The sequence below is a fragment of the Typha latifolia genome, chromosome 2 (assembly GCF_019914945.1).
Source record: "Typha latifolia isolate L0001 chromosome 2, TyphaL0001v2, whole genome shotgun sequence".
Taxonomy (NCBI): Eukaryota; Viridiplantae; Streptophyta; class Magnoliopsida; order Poales; family Typhaceae; genus Typha; species Typha latifolia.
The window spans coordinates 4,376,942-4,404,875 of record NC_133087.1 but is presented as its reverse complement, the minus strand read 5'-3'; the positions used below and the strand labels follow the sequence as shown (position 1 = coordinate 4,404,875).

Here is a 27,934-nt window from a genome sequence, read left to right as displayed (position 1 = left end):
AAATAACACATGCGTGGAGGTAATCTTACTCATTGTATGACGCTCACCGTGTTTTAGACGACTTGATTTCGCGTCCAAGGTTAATAAATAATAATAGCTCTTAATCTCTTTATAATTTTGAATTACATAAATTTATTCAAATCTAATTCGAATCTAATAAGAATGTTTATCTTTTATATTCAAAAGGAGATATGCTTCGAAAAAACGTTAAAATGATATCTTAATAACTTTTTAGTCCTTAATAAATCCGTAAGTAAAGGATCACTAGGAAGCAAGTAACAGAGATAGATAAATAGATATATATATATATATATATATATATATATATATATATATATATGGTTATATTGTTGGTTAGTACTAATATTAGACGTTAGAATAAGATTAATATTTAGGGCCAAGGATTGACCACGGGCCGTCCTAAATTTGAGTGAGTCTAAGCCTACTACTTATAGTAAAACTAGATTGTGGGTTGAATTGGGCTATACTTAGCTTGGGCTTGAAAGCTCTCTTCTTCTTTCTGTTGGAAATATTTTATTAGATTAAATATATTTTATTTTTTGTATTTATGCCTAAAATTATTTTACTCCTCTATACTTATGACTAAGTGAAACTGTTAATTTTTTATTAAACTTAATTGAATAATATTAAAATGATCAAAATGCTCTAATCATGTTTGTTAGAAAAACACACAAATTTTGATATAATATAGTAAAATTATAAAAATAGTCATAATACTTTATTAAATTTAATAGAAAAATTAACAGTCTTAATTTAGTCATAAGTATAGAAACTGATTTGAGACTTTTTAAAATACATGAAGTAAAGTAATTTTATGCATAAGCACACGAGGTAAAATATATTTAACTATTTTTTATTTTACCTTCTTCTTTTGATAATTTCAATTTAAAATACCATGGAAAAGTCATCTTTGTGCTCATGGTTGGAGTTAATGTTTGGTAGAATTTTTATGATTGAAAATATTTTGTCTAGCTTATAACTTAGGGGCTCTTAGATTAACGGGGCTAAATTGAGATGGTAGAAAAAGTACAAGAGGAGAAATTATGACGAAAAGAGGGGTTGAAGTTTTTCTTTGTTTTTCTATATATATATATATATATAGAGAGAGAGAGAGAGAGAGAGAGAGAGAGAGAGAGAGAGGACTTGTAAATAAACTATCCAAGTATTTTAAGAGTTGGTTCTGATCTTCACAGAGCTTCCTGCTTCTTTTGATAACTGTATCACCCTTGACTTATAACATCATGTCACGCTTAATGTAGATCTAAAATCTCTTACCCTTGTAACTTGGAAGCATCTGAGTTACAATACTTATTACTATGTCAGCTTATCTCAATCATTACTTAACGAAAAATACTGCTTAGTTTGTGAGGAAGTAGTACATGTCTCCTGCCGCATCTTCTTTGCACAAGCTGACAGACTTATAACCTCTGAAGTTGTTACTGATAAAATTCAGAAGGACAGAATTTGGAGTAGTGGAAAATAGAAATATTTTGCATTACTTTCAGTCACATAGTCCTGCAAATTGCTACTCACTACATTAACCAAACTAGGGCAGTAAGCAAAATTGAAACATATAAAACAACAAAAGTCAGGAAATAAAGATTCAGAAAGAAGGGAAGAAGGATAAATTACACACGTACAATTAATGAGATGATGGACAACATGATGCAAACTTATTTTAGCTTGACTTAAGCCAAAATTGAGTTGCCTTCAGAGGACATGCTTGCTGAATGAATGTGGGTAATTTCCCAATTGCTTTGTAGGGAGATCGATGAATCTGTCGACATTCCATATGCTGAAGCACCAATTCTTTGCCTGTTCTTACTGAGTGTTTGGGAGCCATTGTTATCCAAATCTTCCTTTGAATCATGATCAGGGGCGAATTCGATAGGAGTTTCACTGGAAAGCATGCCAACGACAGACGACATCGGAGGCCTCCTCGCAGGAGATGTATTAATACAAAGAAGAGCCACCCTAAGCACTCTCAGTGCCTCTCCCTCTGAGTAATCAGAACCCAGGCCTGGGTCAACAATGTCCAGAAGCTTTCCTTGCTCCATCAGGGAACCAGCCTACAATCAGCAAATAGATGAAAAGAACCACTTCATATACTGCCTTTTGATAATCAACATATGGAGCAACTCGGGAATATAGAGGAATGCAATTAGCCCTGTTTGGCTGGTGAACAACCATGACATGCAGTGGATAGGTATGGTTCTTATCATCACATAAATGAGAATCTTCTTCTTATTCATGTTTTGGTGTTGTTAATGTGTATATGTGTCCATACATTTTATATAGTGTCTTGCGGGACAATATATCATGTATGATGTATATATTCATCTCTTAATCAGAGAATAAGACTGAGCTGATCCTCTTCTAGCAGGTGTTCAGTTGGAGAACAGTGAAATGCTGATAAAGATTACAGGGGCCTATCAGCAATAGAGGCAGAAAGGTCTGATAAGAAAGAATTCATAATATCCCTTCTAACCAAGTGCGATTGGTGTTTTGGAGAGAGTGTTTTATCTGTTATTCGGTAGATATCCACCAAAAGGAAGTGTTTATTCATGAATAAGCCCCCTTTCTGGTGGACCAAACACTCAAACTAGGTATATATCTAGCTTTTCCATCATCAATCTTTTTCTCTTTCTTATAAACTGCCCATGTTTGTCCATATATGTTAATCTAAAAAAGCTATTAAGCCTATTTAGGCAAGATTGTATTCTACTTCATTTACCATTATAACAAATTCTTCTTTTAAATCAGTATAGCTTAAAAAAAAGAAGAAGACAAACATACCCAATCAAGAAGGTAGAAGAACTCCTCATTTGGCAAGCAATTTGTGTTGCTCTTTCCACTGACTAGTTCTAATGTCACTACACCAAAACTGTAAACATCTGCTTTATGTGTTAAGCAACCCCTTGTTGCATATTCAGGAGCCATATATCCACTGAAATACGAGGAATAATTGTTAGATGCATCAAGCAAGTATCTTCTACAGTTCTACCTTCATTTTACATTGGAAATTGCGGATGAGAATTTTTGGGCAAACACTTAAGGTACTTCGCTTTTCCAGAAAAAGCTAGAAAGGGTTCTTTCCTTCGTTCATATTTCGTTCATTTATTAGCAAAGCCTAATTATGCCCAGCATTGTTTACAGCAGATATCAAGCTCAACTCGAGATATTACTGAGTCATGACCGGGATGTTCATGACCAGGTCGAACAATTTAAAACTTAGAATCCCTACTCCTAGGGGAAAATAGTTTAATAATAAAATCATCTAAAGCAAAGATTGATACTGATAAAGGACAAAATGCCCTTTCCTATAACAGATGAGAGCATGCCATTCTCAGGCTCATCATGTGAACTTAGAATGCTAGAATTTCCCAGAATATTCCTAAGATTTACCAAAATAAAATGATTATCAGCATATTGCATAAGATTTCCCTGTATGAAACAATAATCACAAGAGCATAGCTTTAGTCAGTGGGAAAATGGAGATGATGTGTTACCTGTATGGTAGATCACTCTTAACAATATATGCAGACAAAAAGTTGAGTATTGCTTCTAATCTCTGTGTATCATATATTATTTTGTTTGATTTAGAAAGTTGGAAAAACATAGAGAAATGACTTACACAGTTCCAGCAATTTGAGTGCTCATGTTCTTGCACTCCTCATTAAGCTTAGCCAAACCAAAATCAGATATCTTAGGATTGAGATTTTTATCAAGAAGAATATTGGCTGCTTTGATGTCTCTGTGTACAATTTTCAATACCGATTCTTCATGAAGATAAGCCAAACCTTTTGCTATCCCTAGGCAAATCTTGTACCTTGTCGACCAGTTCAATTTCAATTGATGTTCCACACGACCTGCAAAACACTTGATTCTCATAAAATATTATCAGAGAATATGAAAGTCCACTGAACTCTTATCAAGTGATTTTATTGGAACAACAGAAATACAACACTAAAACAATAATGCATGAAGTATGTAACTGCAAGTTTACCAAATAGTGCACGACCAAGGCTGTTATTTTCCATGTATTCATATATGAGCAGCAACTGATTTTCTTCAATACAACATCCGAAGAGCCTCACAAGATTTGGATGTTGTAGAGCAGAAATAATGCCTATCTCATTCAAAAATTCACGATTCCCTTGCCTTGACTTAGAAGAGAGTTGCTTGACAGCTACTATAGTACCATCTTCTAGTATTCCCTGATCACAGTATGTAAATCAATTTCATACTAAACTTTGAAAGTCACTGCATCATAATTCTCACTTTACAAACAAGATGTTGCAAATATATGAACACAAACATTAGGAGGTGCAACTTTTTATATTTTGTCTGTCTGATGTTCCTGAACATATACTAAGGGTACTTGATACCAATTCCGGATTTAAAGGGGAATTATCTGATGGTCTATAAGAGATGTTGAATGCTTGAGTATTCTTCATGCTGCATCCTAGAGTTTTGCTTAGGATCATTTAGTTAATGAATCTTTGAGGTTAATTTTAATGCTTATTCGAGATTTCTTAGCAAAAGAATTAGCACGGGCTAATGTACATGTTAATTGCAGCTCATCATTTAATCAGAATTACCTTTTTTTTTTCAATTATGAAGCATTTATATTTGCAGTCTCCTTTTTCATAGTCAATTTCCTAAGTCTCGCAATGTATCATATTTTGAATGACAATATAAATTTGTCGATTACCCTGTATACCGCTCCAAAACCACCCTCTCCTATCTTGTTTGAAGGATCAAAGTTCTTGGTTGCATCTTTAATCTCCTTTAAGCTGAAAAGATATTGTGCCCGTGCTTGAAGCTCGGATGCATTTGCTTCCATTAAATGGCCAATATATCCTGTGAGTACAATAACCAAAAGAGAGAATTTTAAAACATCACTAGTAATACATTATCATTCTGAATTTTAAGATGAAGATATACATGCAAAAGAAAATTCAAGCATTTAATTAGTCTATCTAAAGAGGGAGATGCAAAATTGATAGTCATGACTGAGAAAAGTCTTTCCATAAACCTTATTAAAATATAAGTCTATGTAGCAATAAGCCAAAAATTTACAAAAAGTATCTTAGTGCACGAGGCTCCCGCCTACATGGAGTTGAGAATGGGAGATGTACGCAGCCTTACCATCATTTTTTAGGATACTATTTCCAGGTCTTGGAACCCTAGCTTCTTGGATACAAAGGGGCAGGACTTACCATCTCACCAAATCAAACCCTCCTTTATAACAATGATTTGGATATATAATTTTTCTGTGTCACAATAAGTCACTTATATTGAATCATAAAAACTAAAAATTTACATTTTACATAGTAATATTAGTCTTACATGAATTAAATTGCTATCACAAGTTCACAACCAAGAAAGGAGGAAGAATGATGAAAAGTATCATTAATTGGAAGATCAACTTACTTTTTCCTTTGAGTCTCTTCCCTGGCCAGAACCTTTTAGTGCAAAGGAATAGCAAGAGAATTAGAAAGAGTGAAGTCGAAGCTGCTACAACACCAACCAATACTCCATGAGAGACTCCTCTGTGTTTATGCCAGCGAGGGCCTACATTTGAAGGATATGGAGTAACACAATGCTTCCTGAGAAATATATTGAGTTGAAGAAAGAATAAAAAAACTAATCATTTTGAGACTTACTACGTGTAACTGATATGGCTGAAATAAGAGGTCCATATACACCACGGTCAGGAATGGCTGTGGTACCTTTCCCAGCCCAGTAGAAGTGGATTTCCAATGTATTGTCCGTCACTTCAGCAGTAAAGCTCTTTATGATCTCACGATCAGGACCACCAGCTTCATCTTCAATATTGAAATCCTTCAAAACTTTCTTTCCCTGCAGGAATCTAGTTTGTCAAGATACTGGATAAGCACGAACATTAGTCAGAACAGCATCAGAGAACCATTAAAGTATTAGAGAATAGATGTTGTTCCCAGTCTATCGGACTTTTATCAAGAACAAAAAAGGAAGAAGAAGATATTCCCTGAAATCACATTCTTCATTTCCTCATAAGCAAATACAGATAGTAGTACTTTTATTATTTCTAATGTTCACGCTATCATGAAAATATTTACTAAATATGTTATACTTGTTCAACTGAAATTAAAAGTAACAAAAAGGTACAAACAGATCTTGCAGGCTAATTTTTAGTTTCATAACAATCCACAATAGACAAGTCCCAGCTAGCTAAAATCAGTCCCTTAATTTTATTTATAGCTTCTAATACAAAGGTTGTATAACAAATGAAAGACATCAGATGAGTCTGTGAGCTAATATTTATGACCTTTAGGCACTATATTGCAGACCAAATTTTCTGGAGAATAATGAAAAAAAAAGATAAACTAATTACCTGGAGAAGTACATCAAATACACGCTTCCCATTGCTAACAAAAGTTTGATTTTCTGTGAACATGATCTCAGCAAAATGAAGACGCACTGAGTAGTTGCCATTATATAAGCAACGCCCATAGTACTTCAGTGAGAGAGGCGTTAGGCGAGCTTCAGTATATAGCTCTGTGTGAGTTATATTAAGTATTGACGTGTTTCTAGCAATATAATCAGCATCTTCATTTCCCACAAAGTCCCCTGTACTGCTGTATGCCCATCTTTCATTATCAGGCTGATAAAATGTTGATGTACCTATCTGCGATGAGTCATCCTCATATTCATTGCCATCAACAATTACCATTCTACCACCACAGTTAATGAACAAGGAGTCATCTGCAAAAATGTCCACAAAGTACTTAATTGAGAAGATCATTGGACTTTTTCTTTTTGACTCTGCAAAAAACTTGTACATTTTCATGATTATATTAAAAAATGAGCTTACATTGCGGGTTTGTAGCACATGGAAGATTGTGTTTCAAGCAATTTGGTTCTCTGGGACAAAAGAACAGCTTTTACCGCTACCTCCGAAACAGACAAAGTGATAAAAAGAATAACAAATTATATTTGGGAATTAGCATCTAGGACTTACAGATCTTTTGAAGAAGAAAAAGTGGCCACCATGTTTCTGTAATTATATAAGAAAATTCATGAACACTAAAAGGAGGCACCAGATGGAAGATTTGCTGAAGAAAGCTTGACAAATTTCACTCACACATTTGCTTGTTGGCAGTCGGTCGGAGTGCCACCAGTAAAATTATTGTAAGAAATGTCCCTGCAAAGAGATAGTGAAATCATAGCTAGAGACTGAAGGATATCTCTATTCACAATTAAGATATCTGGTGACAGTTCCACAGAAAAATATATTAAAAACTACATATACCAGAGTGTGTACCATGTACTAGTCTAAACTAATAAAAAGCTGACAGCATGTGTTTTTCAACGTACATGTTCACTTTGTTGCTTCGCTTATTTCTCAACATCCAAGAAGGTATATCTCCAGTTAGTGTGTTGTCAGTAAGATACCTATAAAGGAAATTAATATCAAGCCTGGTATGTGACTAAAAAACTACTAAATGCATCATTGTTCGTAAGAAAGAAGTATGAATATTGAAAACATTGATGTTTGATGTAGAATTCTGACAAAAGGAAAATCTTAATATTCTCACATAAGCAGATGTCTTACAAGTATTCTAGTTCATCCAGCTCTTCAAAGTTTTTGGGGATTTGACCCGTCAGGTTATTGAAGCTTAGATCACTGAAAAAGAATTTTAAATTAGGTACCTACCAAGAAGTATGATACCGTTCAAATTTGAGTATCTCAATTGCCTATAAGCATAAGAAATAACTAGAGAAGTGGAACTAGGAGGACAACCAAGAAGAATGAGATGCAGAACAAAACAATAGATTCTTCTAGCAAACTCATACAAGTAGTAGTTGGGAAAAAAATTATAACATTATTGATAAATTTACTTCATAGGGTGATCTCATTGATCAGCTTTTTATGCTTACATGCATAAAGCACTAATTCTAGAAATTTGAGGAGCATTACACTGGAAAGATATCACATCCAAAACAATATATAAGGAGCATGACTTAATTTGCATTCTTCATTTCAATTACTCAGTATATGGTATCCCAATTGTCAAATTTAATGGTGTTTGGCTTAAGGGAATCAGACAAGGTAGTTGCCTCCAGGATTTTGGAGCTGCAAAGGATGCAAAATTATAGGTGAAGAACCTCAAGATGTCTGTTAAGGTCTTTGCGAGGTAATTTTCTTATATGGGGCTTTGGAACAGTTGAGGACTTTCTGATATTCCAAATTGTTTAAAGTTTCACCCTAGACGGACAGTAGTGACTGAAACTTATTGAAAATAAAGTCGAAACACGCCTCAGGCTAAAACTGTCAAGATTATATGTTTTGACATTTGTTTTGGACCACAATAGGCTAACACCAATCTAATTCGGCCTAAAATATTCATTTTTTCTAGGGGTCAAAACCTAAACCAAAAGTTCGAACCATGATTTTATTTCTAATCATGTGGTTGGCCATTTTACCCCCACTAAAGTTAAGTTTGTCTGAAAATGATGTATAGCTAGTACTTATACAAATCAGTTTGCAACTAGAACAGTAAAACTTGGAATGTAAATCAATTTCCAGCAGAATTTCTCTTCATTGGCTCACAGAACATAATAATCTGGGATTAGTTGAATGATAAGATTTCAGTGGATGAGCTAGTTATTGCAGGATTCCCTTTTCTCTCTTCTTGTTCTTAGTACCATCCACTAATCTCTCTTCTATGACTTAATTCTTTCATCTCTCTTTTCATTTGTATTGGTCTATAATGAATAATCATACAATACTGTTGTTCAAGGACTTGTTTATGATACAAAAAGAATAATACTTTTAGTTCTTTACTCCTAACATCATCCCTTCATTTATCTTGGTTGGGCAACTTTCTCTTTTTTACTTCTAAAACCTCTACCTGTCATGAACTGGAGTTGAAGAAGTGCAATATAGACATTTTCCTAGGTAACTCTCCTCCATATTATGTTAATTCAACATGATGGAAGAACTATTAGCATTACTTTAGGGAAGTTGGCCAGGTGGATATCCTCCTGAGCATGCTTATGAAATTCTTAATTATATGTCAAAATGACCATAGTAAGATGTACCTATCTTAGGACTTATGTAAACTCGAGCGAACATCAAAAGATATTTTGCAGACTAATTCTGTAACAGGAAGAACATTATCTGGGAAGTTGTCTATCCCATCAAAGTGTAGTGCAGCTGGACTCAATTAGCATGATCACCCTCAAAAGTTCAGTATATCAACTTGAAAATTAGATCACTATAGTCTCTATCTTACAGTTTGATGCTAACCAAGCCAAATCAGATCACATCATGATGACATTAGGCTCAATGGATTAAGTTTATTTATCTTTTAATTGATTTATACTTATGTAAGTCTTTAAGGCAAGTCTAGTTAAATCATGTAAGTCACTAACACAAATTCAATTAAGTCATGTAAGCCACTAAGGCAAATTCAATTAAATCATGTAAGCTACTAAGACAAGTTCAATTAAGTCATGTAAGCCACTAAGGCAAGTTCAATTAAGTCATGTAAACTTCTAAGGCAAATCCTAGTTCGAGTCGTATAAACCTTTAGGACTAAATCCGAGTATGACTCATTATACCCGACCTCTATATATAGAGGGGTTGGACTTCTTTGTTTAAGAAAATCCAAACATCTAAGCATTGAGAATTAATTAAGTTTAGTTTTTTTTTATTATCATATTTACCATTTTTATCGTAGCCATTAAATCATCTTTATCTTTATCTTTATAGGAGTAGATCGTAACCGTAGAACCCTTCCAAGCACCCAAACTCTAGCCACCACCTTCCTCTCCGACGACCGCTACAACGTCGGATATTTACCGTTCTGACCTTTCTCCACTGTTTTAATTATTTCTTTTTATCCAGACACCCGATTAGTGTGAAACTAGAGCCATTAAAATTCTATCTCGTGAGGCTATCACCACTTAAATTTTCATCACTTTATTATGTCCGGATCGTTCCAGATCTAGTTCGTAACATAGCTCCCATCAGTTTTGGACATAGCTATCATAGAAAGAGTGCCCATGGCCCAACAAGCAATAGAATAGCAGCTTGATATTTCAATAAAAGCACATCATTTTCAAAAATCAAAGTGCTTTGCTTGTCCATCTAGCACAATTATATTCCCTTCTAGGTTGTGCAAATATACATGTAAATCAGTAAACATGGACCTTCTTGGCATTTTCAATATTTTCTATCTTTAACCCTCAAACATTATTAGTTGGTTCCTCTTCTTGCACTCTTATTGCAAGTTGCTATAATAAAAGTTATAAAGCACAAATAAGTAAAATATCCACCCAAAGTAACTTACAGAACTTTTAGATACTTCATCTGCCCAAGATATGGAGGAATTTGGCCATAAATTTTGCAATTTCTCAGGACCCTGTATCACATTACAATAAAATATGAACGTAAATATTAAAAAAACCATGAATAATTGGAGAAGAGTTTCACAAGCTAACTCACAATTCTGTCAGATGCTCTGCATTTAGTAAGGGAGGAAATGTCATGCTTGGTCCACTCAAGTCAGTTACCCTCCTGATTAATGACAAGTTATAACTAAGAGCAATTCCAAGTAAACTTTTAGGAGCAAAGTAGAAATTCAGATCCCAGAGAGATTATTCAAGAAAATAAAATAAGTGTGGAAGATGCTCTTACAGTTCAGTTAAGTTTCTCAGCAAAGAGATGTTTGATGGTATAGGCCCAATCATTGAAGTGCCTTGCATATCTCTACAAATTTAGTTTATCAAGAGGCATCGATGTTTCAGTATCTGGATCTTACTTTTCAGCCATACTTACATTTAAGTTTCAAACTATGTGTAGTTGGCATCTAATATAACAATGAGACTAACATTCTGTTAACGCGCCCCCAGTTCTGTATGAAATCCGGAATCTTTCCTGAGATGCCATTCCCATCTATCCGACTGCAGAAATATAATACAAGTTATAATTTGCTGTTGAATCAAGAATATGGATTTATCAGATATGAAGGAAACATACAAATCTGTCATGTTTGTCAGTCTGGCAAAAGTCAAGGGCAACTCTCCTGTGATGTTATTTGCAGAAATGAAACTGTAAGAGAAGAACAAATAATAATTTAAAGAAAACCTTAGAGAATACACATTAGCAAAAAAACATCAAATTTAAACTGAAGTACAATGGCAAGCCAAAAAGATTTCTGCATTTCAATAAACAAAACCAGAAAACTAGCGAGGGATGCAAAATGTTGTTCGTTTTCATTATGACATTATTTTCTTCCAACAAACTTTATATCCTTAATCAGATCTTCACACCCTTCATTCAAGAGAATTGCATGCTGACTCAATGCCGTATCAATATGGGTCAAATTTTGTTGGATGTTTAATTTTGGGTCAATTACACTTTGATCCCATAAACAATTGAAAATAGTCAAACCAGCCAACATCTTTAACTAAAGTTGTGAAATGAATTATAATCTTAAGCAAGGCACGAGGGGTGTCGCACGGCACCCCTCCTAGCAACGATCCACTCTCTAAGGTCGGATCCACAACTTAAGTTTTTGTTCAAAACTGACCCAACCCACTCGAGCCTTCTTCCTCCTTGAGCCGGGATTAGGGCATCCTCATCAAAGCAATCGACACCTTCATCAGCAACCTCAGGCACGCAAGCGACGAGCGATGATGAGGTCGGCGTTGATGACGAGTGGCAATGATGAGGTCGAAGACTGAAAGTGAGTAGTCTCCCTTCTTTTTTCTCTCCCTTCCTTGCGACAAGTGCCATGTTGTGTCGACCTATGGTCGGCATGGGCCGTGCCTATGGCATGGCTATCCTTGCCCTTAAGTATCCACTCATATGGCAAATGTGTTCGCCACCATTAAAATCATGATGACCTCGAGGATGGGATAAGTGAGTTCTTGTTGAGACTTTGTGGGGGCGTTGAGGGTTTGTTGGCAATGAGATTAGTGATGGGGTGGTGATTATTGTGGTGGTAATGGTATTTACGTAGGATTTGGGCTGGGAAGAAAAAGGAGGAAGACATTGGGTGTAATAAGAGAAAAAGGGCCAAGATTTTGGATGCATGGCATGGCATGGAAGGGGAGGGGACCTTAAAAATATTAATAGTGGTGATGATGAGACGGCAGTGAGGTTTATATTTAGGTTTTGATTTGGGAGAAAATGGGGGCAATAAGTTTTGGTTTATCCTGGGATTATGTGATAAACATGTGACAAATTATGTTAAAAATCCTAATGGTAGATTAACTGAAACACTTATTTGATCAGTTTTTAGTAATTAGAAAAATTTACATCTAACACCCTACTTTTTAACAAAATTGTCATTTACACTCTATATTTTTACTATTTACAAATCGAGCCCTATGATTTAGGGAATATGTATAGAAAACACCATGTCGTTAGATCTGTTAGTTAAACATAACTAAATCTCTAGGTTAAATTAACTATACTGAGAAGATTACAAAAATAACCTCAACCAATTTATACGTATACAACTTATACTAACTTAACCTAACCCAATTAAATATAACCACTAAACCCAACCTAACCCAGCTAAATTTAACCATTAAATCCAATCTAACCCAACCCAACTAAACCTAACAAATTAAATTCAACCCAACCCACCTAAACCTAACCACCTAAACCCAACCCAACCCAACTAAACATAACCAACTAAATCCAACCCAACCTAACCAACTAAACCCAATGTAACTCTCCTCCACCATCTAATCTAAACCTAGCCCTCCTCTCTCATCCTTCCTCATCATCCTGCACCGGGACCTATACCCGATGACATCGGCAATGCTGGAATCCAAAACTCTGGCAACGCTGGCTCACTCGACATGGTCAAGAAGCCATTAGAGGTCAACATCCACGCCGACTCACTCGACATGGCCGAAAAGCCATTAAAGATCAACATCCACACCAGCTCACTCGATATGCCAAAAGCTGCAGAGCAACCCCCGCTTGACATCTCGGCCCATGCTGAAATGTCTCGAAGAAGCTGTGGCCCCAGCAAAAGAGCGGAAGCCGCCGAGTTGAGTACGATGAGGGTTAAGTGCAGTGAAGCCCAAGTCAATGAATGAGAGAGAGAGAGAGAGGAAGAAGAATAAGGGCATTTTAGTCGTTTTAGAAATAAAAAATCTCTAATTAATGGAATATTCTCATTTTATGCCAAATGCCCAAACGGTGTTAATTTAAATTTAACACAGGGTGTTTTCTGCACATATTCGCTAAATCATAGAACTCAATTTAAAAATAGTGAAAGTATAAGGTGTGAACCACGATTTCGTTAAAAGACGGGGTGTTATATGCAAATTTCCCTAATAATTACGGGCACTCAAGTTATAGAGAAAAAAAAGATGAGAGGGTGAAAGTAAAATTAACCTATAACTAAGGAGTTCAAGGTGTAATTTAATCCTCAATCTTTGTAGTAACTATTTCAATATTGAGCTTAATTTTCATGACTTTGCTCATTAAATACTTAGGTTATTTGTCAAGTTTTTCTTCATTGATAGTAATTTCATATATTACTTGAATTCTCTGAGATTGGTTTATCATGAATCAACTCGAGCCAATAGCACCCTTCTCAAGCTAATTAGGATGCAATAAGCTAATAAAGTAAGTTTTATAGTTTCAGAGGAGAAAGTTGAGGGCCTCACAATCTTTCTAAGGTGCTCAAGAAACCAAGCTCTGGAGGTATAGGGCCTTCAAGCTGGTTGCCTTCCAGTTGCCTGCAATTCAAGTTGTTGTATCATAATAAGTTCTTTAAGTTCTTTCCCCTCCTATTCCACTAATAATATTCATCAAGACTTACAGTGACTTCAGCCTAGGCATTCTCCCAAGCTCCTTGGGTATTTGTCCAGACAGGCGATTTCCTTGGAGGGATCTGAAATACTCAATGTGTCGCAGTTATTTCAAACAACTAATAGTGTCATATAGCTTTACAGATACCCAGAGATGACATAATAGAGGGGTAGTAAGAGACATACAGATTGAAGACTGGAAGGCTGGCCCATGCCGCAGGAATTGGACCTTTTAGATAGTTACGAGATAGGTCACTGTTGAAGAAAGTCATAGTTAATAGAAAATATTTTCTATTCAACTAAATAAATCTTATGAGACGAAAACAAATGCAGAATTATATGCTAAATTCCCATTCTTCAAAGAAACAATAAAAAGGAGAGATAGCATAGCAGAAGTCCTAAGAGAAGGATCGCAACTAGGGGTGTCAACAAGCTGAGCTAAGTTCCTCTTGAAATTGATAAATTCAAGCTCGAGATTGGCTCAAGCTCGACGAGTTTAGTAATATTTGGTCGTCAAGCTTGACTTTCCCAATTACACAGTTGGCTCGGCTTGACTCGATTTCAAAAAAGCCTCTTGCAATATTATCATGGTAGTTGAGTTAGGCAATTTAAAGCATATATTTCCCAATGTGGGACTAGATGATAGCCTAATATGACTTAAAAATACACCCACTTAAAAATAGTTAAATATTGTATTCCAACTATGATCACCATGCCAAGAGAAGAGATGCTCTAACCAGCTACACCAAACAATGGTCATGTAAACAAAGTAACATACTATATATATATATATGGAGCCAAGCCAAGCCCAGCTCGAGCTCGCCTCATTTAATAAACGAGCTCAAATTTTGAGCTTGACAAGCAGAGCTCAAACAGCTTGTAAGCCCACAAGCTAGATTGACACTCCTAATTGCAACCAAAAGTTTAACAGATTGGGGTCACATTGGATGATATCCTTAGCAAGACGGTGATGGTTTCCGTATAAGTTAGCTTGTAATCCACCACTCTGTCATTATACACTATACAGAAAGTACTTATAAAGTCTTTTATGCCATACTCTGTCATTAACAAAAGATTTTGAAATTACAAGTTTTAGTTAACCACTTACAGGTATCTTAGATAGGTAAGGTTGACTATTTCCTCTGGTAGTACACCTGTAAGATTCTGGCGCAGAAGCTGCCTACAAGTCACAAATTGAGAAAGCATGAATGTGCACAAGAAAGAAGGGAAAAATAATGAAGAAAGCGTGATCAATTTACAGAACTGATGCTATCAAAAGATTCAAATGGACAGGATGTTCTTACAAGCTATCAACATGGCAAACAGTGTGATTATCGAAGGAGCAATCACAAGTGACATTCCTGATTAGAAGTCCAGTTGTGTTGACCCACCCTCCAGACCCACTGCATGGATCCACATTGAAATTCCAATCCTTCATCTTAAGCTTGTTTCCTATCTTCTTTAGTGCTTCCACTGCAACAAATAAAACAGAAGAATAAAAGAAGAAAAGGGAAATGGATCAGCAACTATTATCATGTGATTACATATGAGAATATTAGGAGCCTATACATGACTATTACTGTTGTTACATCTCTTGAAGAAAAGAAACTGAAGTCTATCGACACTGATTTCCACTCGTATAAGTTACAATAATATCCAAACTCAAGAGTACCAATAATAAGGATGTTACCCGATTGATCAACAAGTCTACTACGATGAGAGCATCATAGGATCTCATTGCAGCCCTCTTCTAAAGAGAAATTAACTGTGAGATGCTAATCCTTGAAAACTAAATAAATGAAGGTGATCTAGCATGATGTGATTGTTGATCAACAATATTGATCCCCTGAGCAATGAATTTTCAGTAATGAATCTTCAAACAATTGTATGCAAATTAAGAAACAAGCACGACAAACTACCTATTCGTTTGACTCACTTTATATAATGATATAGTCATCAATTTTTGGAAACAAGACCATTAACCCTTACTAATTTGGGCTTATTGAGGTGCGGATCCTTTACCTCTACTATGCTCTGTCCCAAGAATACTTTTAATGCTTAAAACTGTACATCCGTGTTATCTAATGATCTCATTTAGCCCCACTACAAACAAACAAACAAAAAACAGAGCGACATTTTTGCTAATATTTACCTTCTTGCTGCGGGAGCGACTGGGCTTGGCATCGAAATCTACTACCCAAGCAAGTGAAATCGAGCAGAACAAGCAAGAAGACGAGGCAAAGGAGGCTGTCATGGTGGTGGATAAGACGAGAAAGCGGCGGCGGAGTTGGGAAGAGAGCTCTCATCTCCTACTGCTCGACCCTGGTGGATCTCAGCGTTCTTTGTCTCACTACTTGGGACTCCACTACAATGTAGCCCACCGCGTGTGCAGTGAATGCTCGTCACTTGTCGGTGTGCAAGTTTTGAATGGTCGTATTTTTTGTTCTAATTTATTCTTATTTTATCTTATTTTCGTTGAAGATTTGTGACTACTAGTCTACGAGTTCACTAGTTAAGAGATCTATCACGGGCAAGAAATTAGAATTACGTCTTTATCCGCGACGGGAATTAGTATAGTAATGTCCTGTTGCAGGGGGGATTGGATCCCCTGCAGATATGGATACAGGAATTTCAGTCGTACTTGATTGGCGTTGACGAGATTGATTTGGCGGCTAATGATAGGATACAATTCCTACAGTGGAGGCTGTGGAGGATCACCTTCCCAGTTGAAGGTCACTACCGTCTCTTTCGGATTTTGCCAAAATATCACACCCAAAACGGGGTGGGAATGGGATAAAAAATAATTCTTTCTTCACTCCATAAATTGCGACCAAATGGAATCTTGGTAGCTCGTTATTATTACACATTGTTAGATAGGATAAAGGATAAGTAAGTATTTCTTATCCCCTATTTTACTTTTTTTTGAACTAATCGTTAAAGAAATTATAAATATCATTTAATAAATCATGATAGTTCTTCTTGCTTTAGCAAAGATCTTAAAATAAATTTGACTATAAAATTATCGAATATTCCATCTTACAAAACTCTTATCATTAACTAAGGATAGAGGACTGTAGACAGTATTGGATGATATTTAAGCTGACGTGTAAACCGTCTTAAATATGTATGCACCCAAATATTATATTTATCCTAGATGCAAAAGGCCAACAACAGAGACAGTGATATTAATTAAAAGAAAAATTGGGGAACTTGTAATTTACCAAATGTAGTTTGGCCCGATTTTAATCTACATCTTTGTATTTTAAATTTAGATACTTAATCTTCTTATAGTCCCAACTAAGTTGTAATTATTAGTAACATATAGCATAAATAGTGCTTAAATTGAAGCAAAAAAAAAAAAGAAGTAAGTATACCATGGCTACATAGCATTAAACTGTAATTTACCCCCCATTAAAAATTCAAAAGCATAATTATCAGCATATAACTCACTCAGTCAAAGAATAATAAATTTAGCAGCCTTGTGGGTCAATAAGGGACCACTTTACCGATAGGAATAGGTTGATACATGGAATTTGACCTTATTTATGTCATTTCCAGTCAAAAGATATCAATTCATATCATATTACGATCAATTCATGGAATTGGAAGGCAGAGCAATGATAGAGAAAGAGCGGCAGAAAAATATTGAGATTTGCATCAACGAACAGGTAAATTAAAATATATATTTATGTCCTTTTTTTTCTTTTGCTTATATTCACAACATATTTGAGAAGTTTCTACTCACAATGCATACAAGATGCAACCAAAATCTTAGTGAAACTTTGGGAAGAATGTAAGTTTGATGATACTAGTTCTAGATTTATACGCATCAAATAACTCTGCAATCATTAAAAGCATCAAGAAAATCTAGGTAATAACCATACCTAGAATAAGAGTAGACAATTGAGCTTCATAAGTCCATTCTCACTAACTCATCAATTGATCCCTCTAAAATAAAAAAATTAAGCACCATTTATGCACAACAATGCTTTTCTAATTCTGCAAAGACATGGGTCACCACCACCAATAGGACTACAATATTGCTAATTTTATGCTACACAGCATGAACATATATCTGGGAACTCTGCAGTTAGGCTCCATGATCATTTCCTCACTTGAAAATTCTAGAAAACAAGATCTCTACTAGCCTTACTACTGTAGCATATTAACCACTGTTTGAAGTGTAAAACAGAGAACGCATGTTGACCTTACATCAGGCCACATCTTAGCGAGTAAAAAATCCATCAGCAGCAACAACAGCATGATGGAGTTATATTATAGATCATTCCAAGTGAAACCTGAAGGGATTCTCCTCCAGCACCGCTTGCTCATTTTGCGTGCTACTTTAACCAGCAGAACTTGCACACTGTAATTGGCATTCATACTTCTATCTGAAGGAGCCTGCAATGACAAACTCCTTACTGCCAAATACTTGCCTGTCACTCAACAAAGGAAAAAAACATAATTAGCATATGAAACTGCAATAGGTATCAATACAATAACTAAATGCTATCCCACTAGAAAATACTAGTCAAAAGCAGAGGAAGAAAAAGGCTAACTGGGCATTTGAGTAAGGTTCTAACTTCTAACAGGAAAAAGATGTATCTACTATCCAAGTATGCTTAACATCGAAAATAAGGTACCTTATATGAGACCGACTATTTCTGATTGTCACCATCGTCTAAACCTCTTTGGACCAAAGGCTGAGGTTTTGTATCTAGTAGGACTTTGAGAAGAACATATATCAGGCACAAATGCAGCGGTTTCAGATGCAGGATAATGTAAGTTCCTTTGCCAGTGGAGCCCTGAAGCTGTTGGTGGTGATGGGATTTCTGGCACTGTCCAGGGAATATCAGGCACCTGGCCCAAGTATTCATCAGTATCCAACTCTTCATCAGCAGAACCATAATGTGGAGAGTCTCCTATGCTTCCAAGTTTACCACTCTCAGCCTATCAAACACAGATTAAATCAGCAAGCAGAGTAATTTAAATGAAAAGAATTTCTACGAGTACGTTACAACTCCTGATTTTTTATGAATGGGGTACATTATACATTTCTAGAAGACCAGTAAAATAGAAAGATTTTAAGAACATTAAAGACTATGAGTTACAGGTACAAAATTGCAAAACTGGCTGCTCTCTAAAGGGAAATGGTATTCTTCAATCAACTTCACATCTCGACAACAAACAGTATGCAAGGAGTTGGTGTGATGTCTAAGAGGAAATGTGCATAGTAAGGAGCTAAAGTGCTAAACTAAAGGGTGTGTAATGAATGCTTATTGTTGAGATGAGCTCTAAAATCCAGAACATACAATATGCTCTTTTTAATTATGTCCATGCAATAAGGTATATATGTTGAGGGCTGACCTTAGATGAACCATGTTCAGTGAAACCAATACTGTGGTTATATTCACTGAATCCAAAGAACTCATCGAGCGGCCAATCTCGCATATTCCCAATCATAGTGGTACCTGAGAATGACACTCTATTTGCTAGAAATCCATCTGTGCCTAGTTGGCTGGAAAATGGTGCATTAGGTTTATCCGACAATGACATAGAAGGGCTTCTTTTTGGCGACGATTTAGATGGCGCTGCTTCAGTTCTGTCTGCTGCATTCAACTGCTCATCAGCAATAGGTGAAACGGGCTCTGTAGGATCAAGGCCAACTTGAACCCCTGTTAATAGAAACCTTCGGTGGAGAGAAACATGAGAATTTGCTGTATGTATTGAAACGTCACAATTCCTACATAACAAGGCACGATCTTCCAAACAGAAGAAATAGCCAGAGGCTTCCTGAAGCAGAAGAAATATATTTACCAAGAGAGAACATGTCAGACAAGTAAAATACATCTTGTACAAATCTGAATGTATATGATAGTGTGAGGGAAATGTAAGATGGATTCTGAATTTCTCCAAATGTACCTACTCCAAGATCAATATTTGCTAGCTTTTTATTGAATGATTCACACGGTATAGTCTGAGTTAGTTTATGAGGCAAGCCAATCTAGTTTATCTCCTTGAAAATTGAAATAGAAACAAATAAAGTCCACTTTCTAGAATGTGCATTTTTCTTTTCATCAATCTCTAATTGCATTTATATTTTGATTCACACCCACAAGCAGAAAACTGTAAGAATAATGTAGAACTTATGTGAGCTTCTAAACTATTTAGCAAATAAACCCTTGTGATGAACAAACCAAAACAGGAGGAGAATCATGGACTAGTTCGTATCTTCTAGTCTTAGGGATCTGCAGAATACATGTACCAGTATTTCCAAATTATGACACAATATATAAAATCTTATGCTCAGGATGGTAAAAAGATAAATTGATCACAATCCTCACCTTAATAGTTAATACAGATCAACAGTACAAAAATTCGCACTATTATATATATGTAAATGTTCCCTAATAAATCTTCAATATCGTGAATGGTGAAAATCTAGAAGAGAGATCGAGATGAGGTATCTTATGTTGTCCATAAACATTAAGTACTTAGTAAAATATGTTAGATTTTAGTATTAACAAATGTGTACAAAATATTATAAGTGTCTATATATATATATATATGTATATGAGTATATATACAAGTGTTGGTAAGATTTGATTTAAAAAGTTCTAAATTTTAAGGCAAATAAGTCATATTGTTCAAAGTGTGTTCAAACGCACCCTAGAAGTTGTTTAAAGTTACTAAGACATGTTTTGGGTCGTTCAAACGCACCTTGAAAAGTGTTCAAAACCATTCGAAGATACAAAGGCATGGCTTTGGCCGTTCAAACACATTCTAGTTGTCGTTCGAAGATACAAAAACTCAAGTCAGGTCGTTCGAACAATGGCAATTTTGCGTTCGAACAGGATCGCGAATCTTGCAAAATCTGAAAATCCATGAGACCTGATTTGACTAGAATTTGATCTTATCTTCATAAGTATATAAAGATTATGATGCTCTAACCCTAGTGGCCATCAATTATTATTTTGAGAAGACGTTTTTGAAGAAACATTGTTTTCGTTAACGGAGGTTCTATTCATCTTTTACACATAAAAGAATTCGTCTTAAGAGTCAACATGATAGAAGATCAATCTTGAAGATTACTAAGATTGGAAATTAATCACAAGAAGCAATGGATTGCAAATCAATCATAGGAAGTAGTGAATAGCGGGGTCTAGTAATCAAAACTATGTTAGATAAAGTCATGAAAATCGATAAATTGTTTGTAAGTCAGTCTTATAAACAGCTATGCTTTATTAATAATTAGTTTTATCCGAGTTTAGATTCGTGATTTTTTTAACTGTTTGGAGTTTTTTACGTAAAAATCTTAGTGCTCATCTTTGCTTGATTCAATAATTATTATTTTGCATTTTATTTACTTAGGTAGTATATCCGATTTGTGCAGGTAATGGTAAGTTTTGAAACATCAAGTTTAAAAAAGATAAATTTCTTGGGGGCATTTTTGTATATCACCACTTAATACTTTTTGAGATAAATTGGATCCTATGATACCAGTTAATCTAGTCTTAGTCGTGTCAGGATTAGATCCTAATTCTCGTATTAAAATAAAATTTTGCTTCTCCCTCTTGATCCTAGTGTTCCACCACCTCCTCTGTCAAATATAGACCAATATGTGCCACTCCAAGTAAAAAAAAATCGAATTCTCTAAAAAACAACGCTACTGCTCAAATCACTAAGAGCCAATAAAGGCAATGGCAAACAGTTAGTGATCACGAGCGATTTTCTCTTTCGAAAGGCTAACTTCAAATCACATTCCTAAACAATCTAAAACTTCCTCCATCACCGAAGTTAGATAATGAAAAACATAAGGAATAAAAAAAGAGAATTTTACAAATCACACCCTAGATGTTATTTTCTTTGTGATTCGCAACATATCTTTGAGGTTTTTGAAACCCAATTCCCTACTTTTTCCTTATAATTCTCATTTAATACCCTCCGTTAATTTAAACGGTACTAGTAAAAGAATATTTCGTTATAATATATAAAATAATTTATAAATATTTAAATTACTCATATCTTCTTATAGGGGCATTAGAGAAGTGGAAAAAACTAGGTGAGGATATATTAGTAATTTAGTCAATATTAATTAGTCAAAATAACGTCAAGTAGTTAAACTAGAATTATTTATAAAAAAATGAAGGGTCGAATTATAAAATTATCACAGGGTGTGAATCACAAAATAGGTAAAATATAAGGTGTGATTTGTAAGATACCAAAAAAAATCAATGGATTCTCAAATTATTTGAATTAGTTGAAGAACACATGTTTCATGAATGATATAAATGGACAAGGAGTTGATACCTGGCAGATGTCGCACTTGGGAACCATCGGCGCCGCCGCGCCTCCGCTAGAGGAGAGGAGCGGTACCCTCTGGTGCTTCCCGGCGAGCTTGTTGGCCGCGTGCACCTTCTCATCGCACGCCCAGCAAAGCGCCGCCTCGTCGGCGCAGCATAGCACCTTCGCCTCCGCCGCCTCGCACGCGCTACACTGTATCCTCATCTCCCTACCGAATCAGATCAAAGATCTATCTCCTTCTCCTCCACCTCTAAGGATCGTGGATACAATCCCTAATTTCGCCTTCGCGTTCGTCCCCCTTTCTTCTTCACCCTAGGGTTTTAGAGCGGACAGGAGTGATGGTGAATGGATCTGAAGGAGCTGTCACTCATAAGTTCGAGAGGTTGGGGGCGAACAACCGAATATAATAACGCGGGAACGGTCGACGGAAGATACTACCAACCATCTTAACGGACACGTGGCAGTTCTGCCGATGATGCAACTTCTTCTATCTCCTGCGTCACGGATTATATATACACACACACACACACACACACACACATGGAGTTTCTATCTAAAACTAAAATTGTATAAAAATTAAATCTCTATTAATTCTCGTAAAGCAGACAAATTGGGGTTGAAAAAACCGACAGGTGGCAAATCTTTTGATCCTATCAACTTTATATTAGAGTTAATTAGAACGAAACTAAGAACAAAATGATATAAAAGATGAAGCTCTTTTGAGTTTTGTATTAGATTTAAGCTATTTGCTCGTTAACCTATACAGTTTTTAAGAACTCACGCTTTAGTTTGGTGTGATCTTTTTTACTGAGAAAAAGGAACTATATATATATATATATATATATATATATATATATATATATATATATATGTTCATATATAGTGGACCCTCTTCTTGCACGTCAAGATGACATGGATTTCGTAATCTCGATACAGCTACAGAAGCCGAAGCCTAAACAAGGTGCTGCGGGCCCAAGGAAAGGAACCAGTTATAGGATGACAACTAAGTTAGAAAATAGTATATGGTGTTGCGCCGACCGCAGCTTTGAGATATTGTGGACCGTTGGGTAGTGAGCTCGCAACGTGGCATCTTTCTGTCGACATAATAGATTCTGGTGTCTGCGTGGAACTTTGGAAGATATCCGCTCGAGATTATCCGGTTGCTTCCTTGTCCAATATCCAATATCCAATATCCAATATCCGGTCAGGCGTGTCAATTCTTGGAAACTTGTGAGAGGTTGGTTGGTTATATGCAAGTTGGCAACTAGCATAGTTTTGCATACTATGACGACGACTTGGGCATGCACATATTCTTTTTATAACGAAGAAATGTTCTTATCCAGCTTAAATCTATAGTTACTTCTGTAACTAAATTGACTTATTGACATATCTCAAAAAGAAAAAGAAAAAATAACAGAATATATTTATACATATATTTAATAAATTCAAAAATATAAATAATTGCTTCTAAAATTATTTTCTCTTTTAAAAATATCATTCGGTTAATTAAATTTAACTAATCATAATTAAGACTTATATTTTAAAAATATTAATTTTTTATTGTACAAATTATTTATAATAATTTAAAAGTTATCTGATGTTAGGGGGAAAAAATAGTGACAATTGTAATATATCTACCAACCCTCAAGTCTTGCTAGGTCCCTGAAATGAGATTAGTAGTTGTTCTTGAATCAAAAAATGTGACTGCCCTTAAAACGCTTGAACATAAATGAAAGGTTATTACTCAGGATGGATTATTCATTTTAGTCCCTTTCAAAGTTCAATATTAGTTCGAGCACGTATTGCTGGGCCCCCTGCTGCTTAGCTTCCATCTCACTGACTTTAGTTCAAAAATGACGCTATAAAAAAGAGATTGCCGCCGTTCTGGCTTTCTTCTCTTCCTTGCCCCCGTGAAACCCCACAAAGGAGGCGACGCCATTCTTCTACGATTCTTCTACAAGAGATCTCACTACTCCCTGGATTCTTATTCTCTACCATTGTTGTACGCCGCAAGCTTCAGATTTCAAATCTCCGATCTCTTCATCGTCTTCTCACGGTACTACTCTGATCCGATCATCTTTTAGACTACTCTGATGCGAACTTTTCTTTCGATCCGTGTAATGTTAGATTCTTTATCAGATCTGCACGAAGTAAGAGAATTTCCAGTTCGTTGTGTGCCTTTACCAGGATTTTGTTAAATGTAAACCATTATAGGGTTTCTGCGTTCAAATTTCCCGACATATATTTAATTTAGTTATTTTTTTGGAATTTTATTTACTTTTCACGTTGACTTGTTCGTATAGTCTATGCTAGATGAGCATGGAATTGGCCCTAAAATTTGGTATACACCCCTGAGGTGATGGGATGGATCTACTTGCCTCTATTCTTAGTCCCCTAAGACTATATGGATTTCGTGGATACACGTCCTACCTATGAGACTTCACAGATTTCTGTGTGATTTGTGCAATTCCTGACAAATTTGTGAATTTGATCCGAGAATTTCTTTAGACCGATGAACCAAGAAATCTAGTATTAGTGATGGTAACCTTAACCTCCTTTCATGTAGACCACTTTCAAGTATTCATCTTGATTCTTGAGTAAATAAAATAATTGGTTTTTCTTTTTTTTTCTTTTTTTTCTTCTAGTTATTTTAATATGATTTGCAATGCTAGTAATAGTGGACAATGGGTAATATTGAAATTGAGTATTCATCTGGTCCTATAGTCACCGCCTCTCATACCATGGAGATTAAATATTTTCAGTATGACTATGATCCCTCCATTTTGTTATTGAATGCCTGCAGTTAAATCACTTTCTAAGTGCCATGGAAGTAAAAATTTCAAGGTGAGATGAGGTGCAACGCTTGCTGGAGGGAGTTGGAAGGGCAAGCCATAACAACTACATGTGGCCATCTCTTATGTATGCAATATCTATCATTTTCCCTTCACCTCGATCAATATATGCCACTAGACTGAGAAATGTAGAATCTAGACCTGCTATAATTTTGAAGAGAAGAAATATTAGAAATGAACTGTAACTGTTATTTAATATTCCTTAACATACTGAGTAGGTCCTGAAGATGCTAACAAGATACTCAGCAATGATGCTGTTTGTCCAATTTGTGACCAGGTCCTCTCAAAAAGGTAAGTCTTTCTTCCTCTAAGCCAGGATCCTCTTGTATCTACTAATCTTTTCCATTGTGATAACAATGGAAAATCAAGGAACAACTTAATGCTTCTGGTGAACATACTTAGTTAGCTGTACCTCTTTTAGAAACAAAATCAAGGAACAACTTATTGCTTCTGGTGAACATACTTTCTCTTTTCTATAATTCTATTGGTTACTTCTGGTGAACATACTCTCTTTTGTTTTTTTCAGTCTCATGAGACCTGTGGATATAAATCCTGGCGATGAATGGATAAATGTAAGATATATAGTACTGTTTTCCTTATATACACAATTTTTTTTCCAGTACTCATATTTTGTAAATGGATCTTTCTGTTTCAGATGTCTATGGCTGGAATTTCTCCGCAAATACGTATCCTTGAATCATATGTTTGCGATGATTCATTCAAATATCTTTAAGAAGTTCATCTGGAAAGAGGCAAAATTTCTTTTATAAGTTGGTAATTTGAAATTGAAGGTTCCCTTAAGCTAATTCTTGTGTTATCAGTTAAAGACAAATAGCATCTGAAAAAAATTGGAGCTACATGTTATGCAATCATGCAAGCATTGCCTGACAGCAGTAAAAAAAATAGATAAAGAATTAAGAAGTCAAAGATTTACGAAGAGTTTCTCTTGTCCTTTTTCTTTCTTTGACCCGATAAAAATCAGTTATGAAGAGTGCATACAGAAGCGTGATGTTCTACATTGGACAAAAAGAGCTAGAGATGCAATACAAGATGAACAAAATTGTTGGGCAATGCAGGCAGAAATGCGAGGTTATGCAGGCCAAGTTTACAGAGAAGCTGGAGGAGGTGCACACTGCCTACCAGAAAATGGCCAAAAGGTGCCAGATGATGGAACAGGAATTGGAAAGCTTGACAAAAGATAAGCAAGAGTTACAAGAAAAATATGCTGAAAAATCTAGGTTGTACCTTTAAAATCCTCGGAATTAATTTCACTGTCGGATTTCCGTCTTATCCTAATCTTACAATTGAGTCTAGTCCTGATAGATTTTGTTCTGAAAACAAACCAGGCAAAAAAGAAAGCTTGATGAGATGTATGATCAGTTAAGAAGCGAGTATGATTCCGTGAAACGTTCAGCAATCCAACCTGTAAATAACTTCTTCGCAAGATCTGAGCCAGATTTGTTTTCAGGCATGGCTAACATGATGGAGGGGAGAGACCCCATCAGACAGGGTAATCTCAAAGCTTATCATCCCGAGAAAAAATATCAATCTAATTAGCTCACTTTATTGATATAAATAGTCAATCTACTCTTACAATTTTGAATTGATTTTAATATTTGGTTTTCACCCAGAAATTAGAATTCCATCTTTGCTTTTATTTCACTCAGACAGCTATATGAAGATTTGCTTAAACTCTCCACAAATACAGCTGATTTACTTGTTGCAGATCGATCGGTTCTTTCTCCTGAAACTCCAGGGCGGAGAGAAGAGGTGTGGCCTTCAGCAGCAAGGCAGAAGAATTCCAGCTCAGGTGCTTTCGAACTTTCTGGAGGTTCTCCAGCCCATACTGCAGCAGCTCCTGTTGATGGTGGAACCAGACGACCAGCACGCACCAGCTTTGGAGCTGGTGTGAGCAATCCTGCAGCGGCTTTGCGGAATCTCATAATCTCACCCATGAAGCGTCCTCAGCTATCACGTAGCCGACCTCACATGTTCACGTAAAGACTCTTCCCTTCCTGATAATATGTATATAGACACACACATTAGCTATTTCAAAAATACTTCAATACACAATTGCCTCAGTAGGTCAAGAAAAATATAGTCAAATAGATATTTTGATACAAAATATATCAGTAGGAATGCCATCTGTTGGTTCATATCTTTTATTTTAGTTGATCAATTTGTTGTTGCTTCCCATTTGAATACTTCTAGGTTAAAATATAGCTAATTGATTAAGCTGATGTTTCAGGTTGTAGGATGGGAGAATAGCAGGGAATGATGCTTTCCAGTCAAATGCTGTAAGCAGTTTGTTCTACTCTGCTGTCTCCCTCTACTGTAGTAGTTGAATCTTATATTAGATTTTATTGCGATGTCATGCAAAATATAGTACTTTTTTGACGGTCAAAAGGAGGAGACAAGAGCTGGTTCTTTTTTCTTTCTAGAAGGAAAACTTAGTTGATTACAGATTGGTGGGTGAATACAAATAGTTTAGTTGTGTAAATTTCCCTCGAGTAAGAATTATTTGCTGGGGCCCATATTGCTGACCTCCCAGAGGTAAGTGAGTGTTTCTTGGCTCAGCATAACCTAACTTTGACTCATTTTGGATGCAAAAACTCGAAACAATCACAGTTAAAGAGCCGTATGTGAATGATGAGAGGATTTAGTGTTTGCATTTGGGCTCTCAGATATGAGGGGAAGGAGACACAGAGTGAGTAAAAAGCACCAGAAGCATGAGAATTTATAAGCATGTGATCTGGTCAAACTCGGAGTTGAATTTAAGTCTAAATTAATCCAGGTCAAGAACTAATCATCAAAAATATAAAATCAGAGAGATTAAATCATCCGAAATATATAAAATCAGTAACGTCATAATCCTCAATTCTCCTTCCAGATATCTAAAAAAGAAAAACCTAACCCCCTGTAATCGT

At 35.7% G+C, this 27,934-nt stretch overlaps 3 protein-coding genes across 8 annotated transcripts; 1 reads left to right on the top strand and 2 right to left on the bottom strand.

Moving 5' to 3' along the window:
* Positions 1-1,484: 1,484 nt before the first annotated feature.
* On the bottom strand, positions 1,485-16,270 carry LOC140781660 (probable LRR receptor-like serine/threonine-protein kinase At1g07650). 2 transcript variants are annotated; one of them, XM_073127742.1, is made up of 24 exons: positions 16,004-16,270; positions 15,156-15,324; positions 14,960-15,031; positions 14,038-14,106; positions 13,863-13,934; positions 13,708-13,779; positions 11,054-11,125; positions 10,906-10,977; positions 10,712-10,783; positions 10,520-10,591; positions 10,365-10,436; positions 7,622-7,693; positions 7,384-7,461; positions 7,151-7,210; positions 7,028-7,063; positions 6,881-6,930; positions 6,401-6,771; positions 5,691-5,886; positions 5,458-5,598; positions 4,736-4,884; positions 4,028-4,238; positions 3,656-3,890; positions 2,818-2,968; positions 1,485-2,090 (listed from the first exon to the last, which is right to left on the bottom strand). In XM_073127742.1, exons 1-24 carry the CDS (start codon positions 16,155-16,157, stop codon positions 1,710-1,712), a joined length of 3,099 nt encoding a protein of 1,032 aa, XP_072983843.1. In that variant the 5' UTR covers positions 16,158-16,270; the 3' UTR covers positions 1,485-1,709. The 2 variants fall into 2 exon arrangements, with proteins under 2 accessions (XP_072983843.1, XP_072983844.1); XM_073127743.1 differs by lacking the exon at positions 16,004-16,270 and having other exon boundaries at positions 14,960-15,027; positions 15,156-15,295.
* Positions 16,271-17,823: 1,553 nt separating this feature from the next.
* Positions 17,824-22,685, bottom strand: LOC140781659 (B-box zinc finger protein 22). Its single transcript, XM_073127741.1, has 4 exons — positions 22,162-22,685; positions 19,219-19,644; positions 18,495-18,801; positions 17,824-18,287 (listed from the first exon to the last, which is right to left on the bottom strand). Exons 1-3 carry the CDS (start codon positions 22,357-22,359, stop codon positions 18,523-18,525), a joined length of 903 nt encoding a protein of 300 aa, XP_072983842.1. The 5' UTR covers positions 22,360-22,685; the 3' UTR covers positions 17,824-18,287; positions 18,495-18,522.
* Positions 22,686-24,027: 1,342 nt separating this feature from the next.
* LOC140782903 (E3 ubiquitin-protein ligase CCNB1IP1 homolog) lies at positions 24,028-27,470 on the top strand. Of its 5 annotated transcripts, none has more exons than XM_073129772.1 (9): positions 24,028-24,211; positions 24,959-25,074; positions 25,226-25,298; positions 25,534-25,579; positions 25,663-25,693; positions 25,990-26,245; positions 26,354-26,517; positions 26,764-27,004; positions 27,256-27,470. In XM_073129772.1, the coding sequence occupies exons 2-9, from the start codon at positions 25,005-25,007 to the stop codon at positions 27,260-27,262; spliced, it is 888 nt and encodes a 295-aa protein (XP_072985873.1). In that variant the 5' UTR covers positions 24,028-24,211; positions 24,959-25,004; the 3' UTR covers positions 27,263-27,470. The 5 variants fall into 5 exon arrangements, with proteins under 5 accessions (XP_072985873.1, XP_072985870.1, XP_072985874.1 ...); XM_073129769.1 differs by having other exon boundaries at positions 26,734-27,004; XM_073129773.1 differs by lacking the exon at positions 27,256-27,470 and having other exon boundaries at positions 26,764-27,238.
* Positions 27,471-27,934: the final 464 nt, after the last annotated feature.

Coding starts and splice junctions, on each gene's coding strand:
- LOC140782903 (XM_073129769.1), top strand. CDS start 25,005: ATGAGGTGCAACGCTTGCTGGAGGGAGTTGGAAGGGCAAGCCATAACA. Junction 25,299..25,533: donor GACCAGGTCCTCTCAAAAAG/GTAAGTCTTTCT, acceptor TGTTTTTTTCAG/TCTCATGAGACCTGTGGATA. Junction 25,580..25,662: donor CTGGCGATGAATGGATAAAT/GTAAGATATATA, acceptor TTTCTGTTTCAG/ATGTCTATGGCTGGAATTTC.
- LOC140781660 (XM_073127742.1), bottom strand. CDS start 16,157: ATGAGAGCTCTCTTCCCAACTCCGCCGCCGCTTTCTCGTCTTATCCAC. Junction 14,107..14,959: donor CTTACCTATCTAAGATACCT/GTAAGTGGTTAA, acceptor TTTCTTCAACAG/TGACCTATCTCGTAACTATC. Junction 4,239..4,735: donor GTTTTGGAGCGGTATACAGG/GTAATCGACAAA, acceptor TACTGTGATCAG/GGAATACTAGAAGATGGTAC.
- LOC140781659 (XM_073127741.1), bottom strand. CDS start 22,359: ATGAGGATACAGTGTAGCGCGTGCGAGGCGGCGGAGGCGAAGGTGCTA. Junction 19,645..22,161: donor CCAAGTGCGACATCTGCCAG/GTATCAACTCCT, acceptor CTTCTGCTTCAG/GAAGCCTCTGGCTATTTCTT. Junction 18,802..19,218: donor CTGAACATGGTTCATCTAAG/GTCAGCCCTCAA, acceptor TGTGTTTGATAG/GCTGAGAGTGGTAAACTTGG.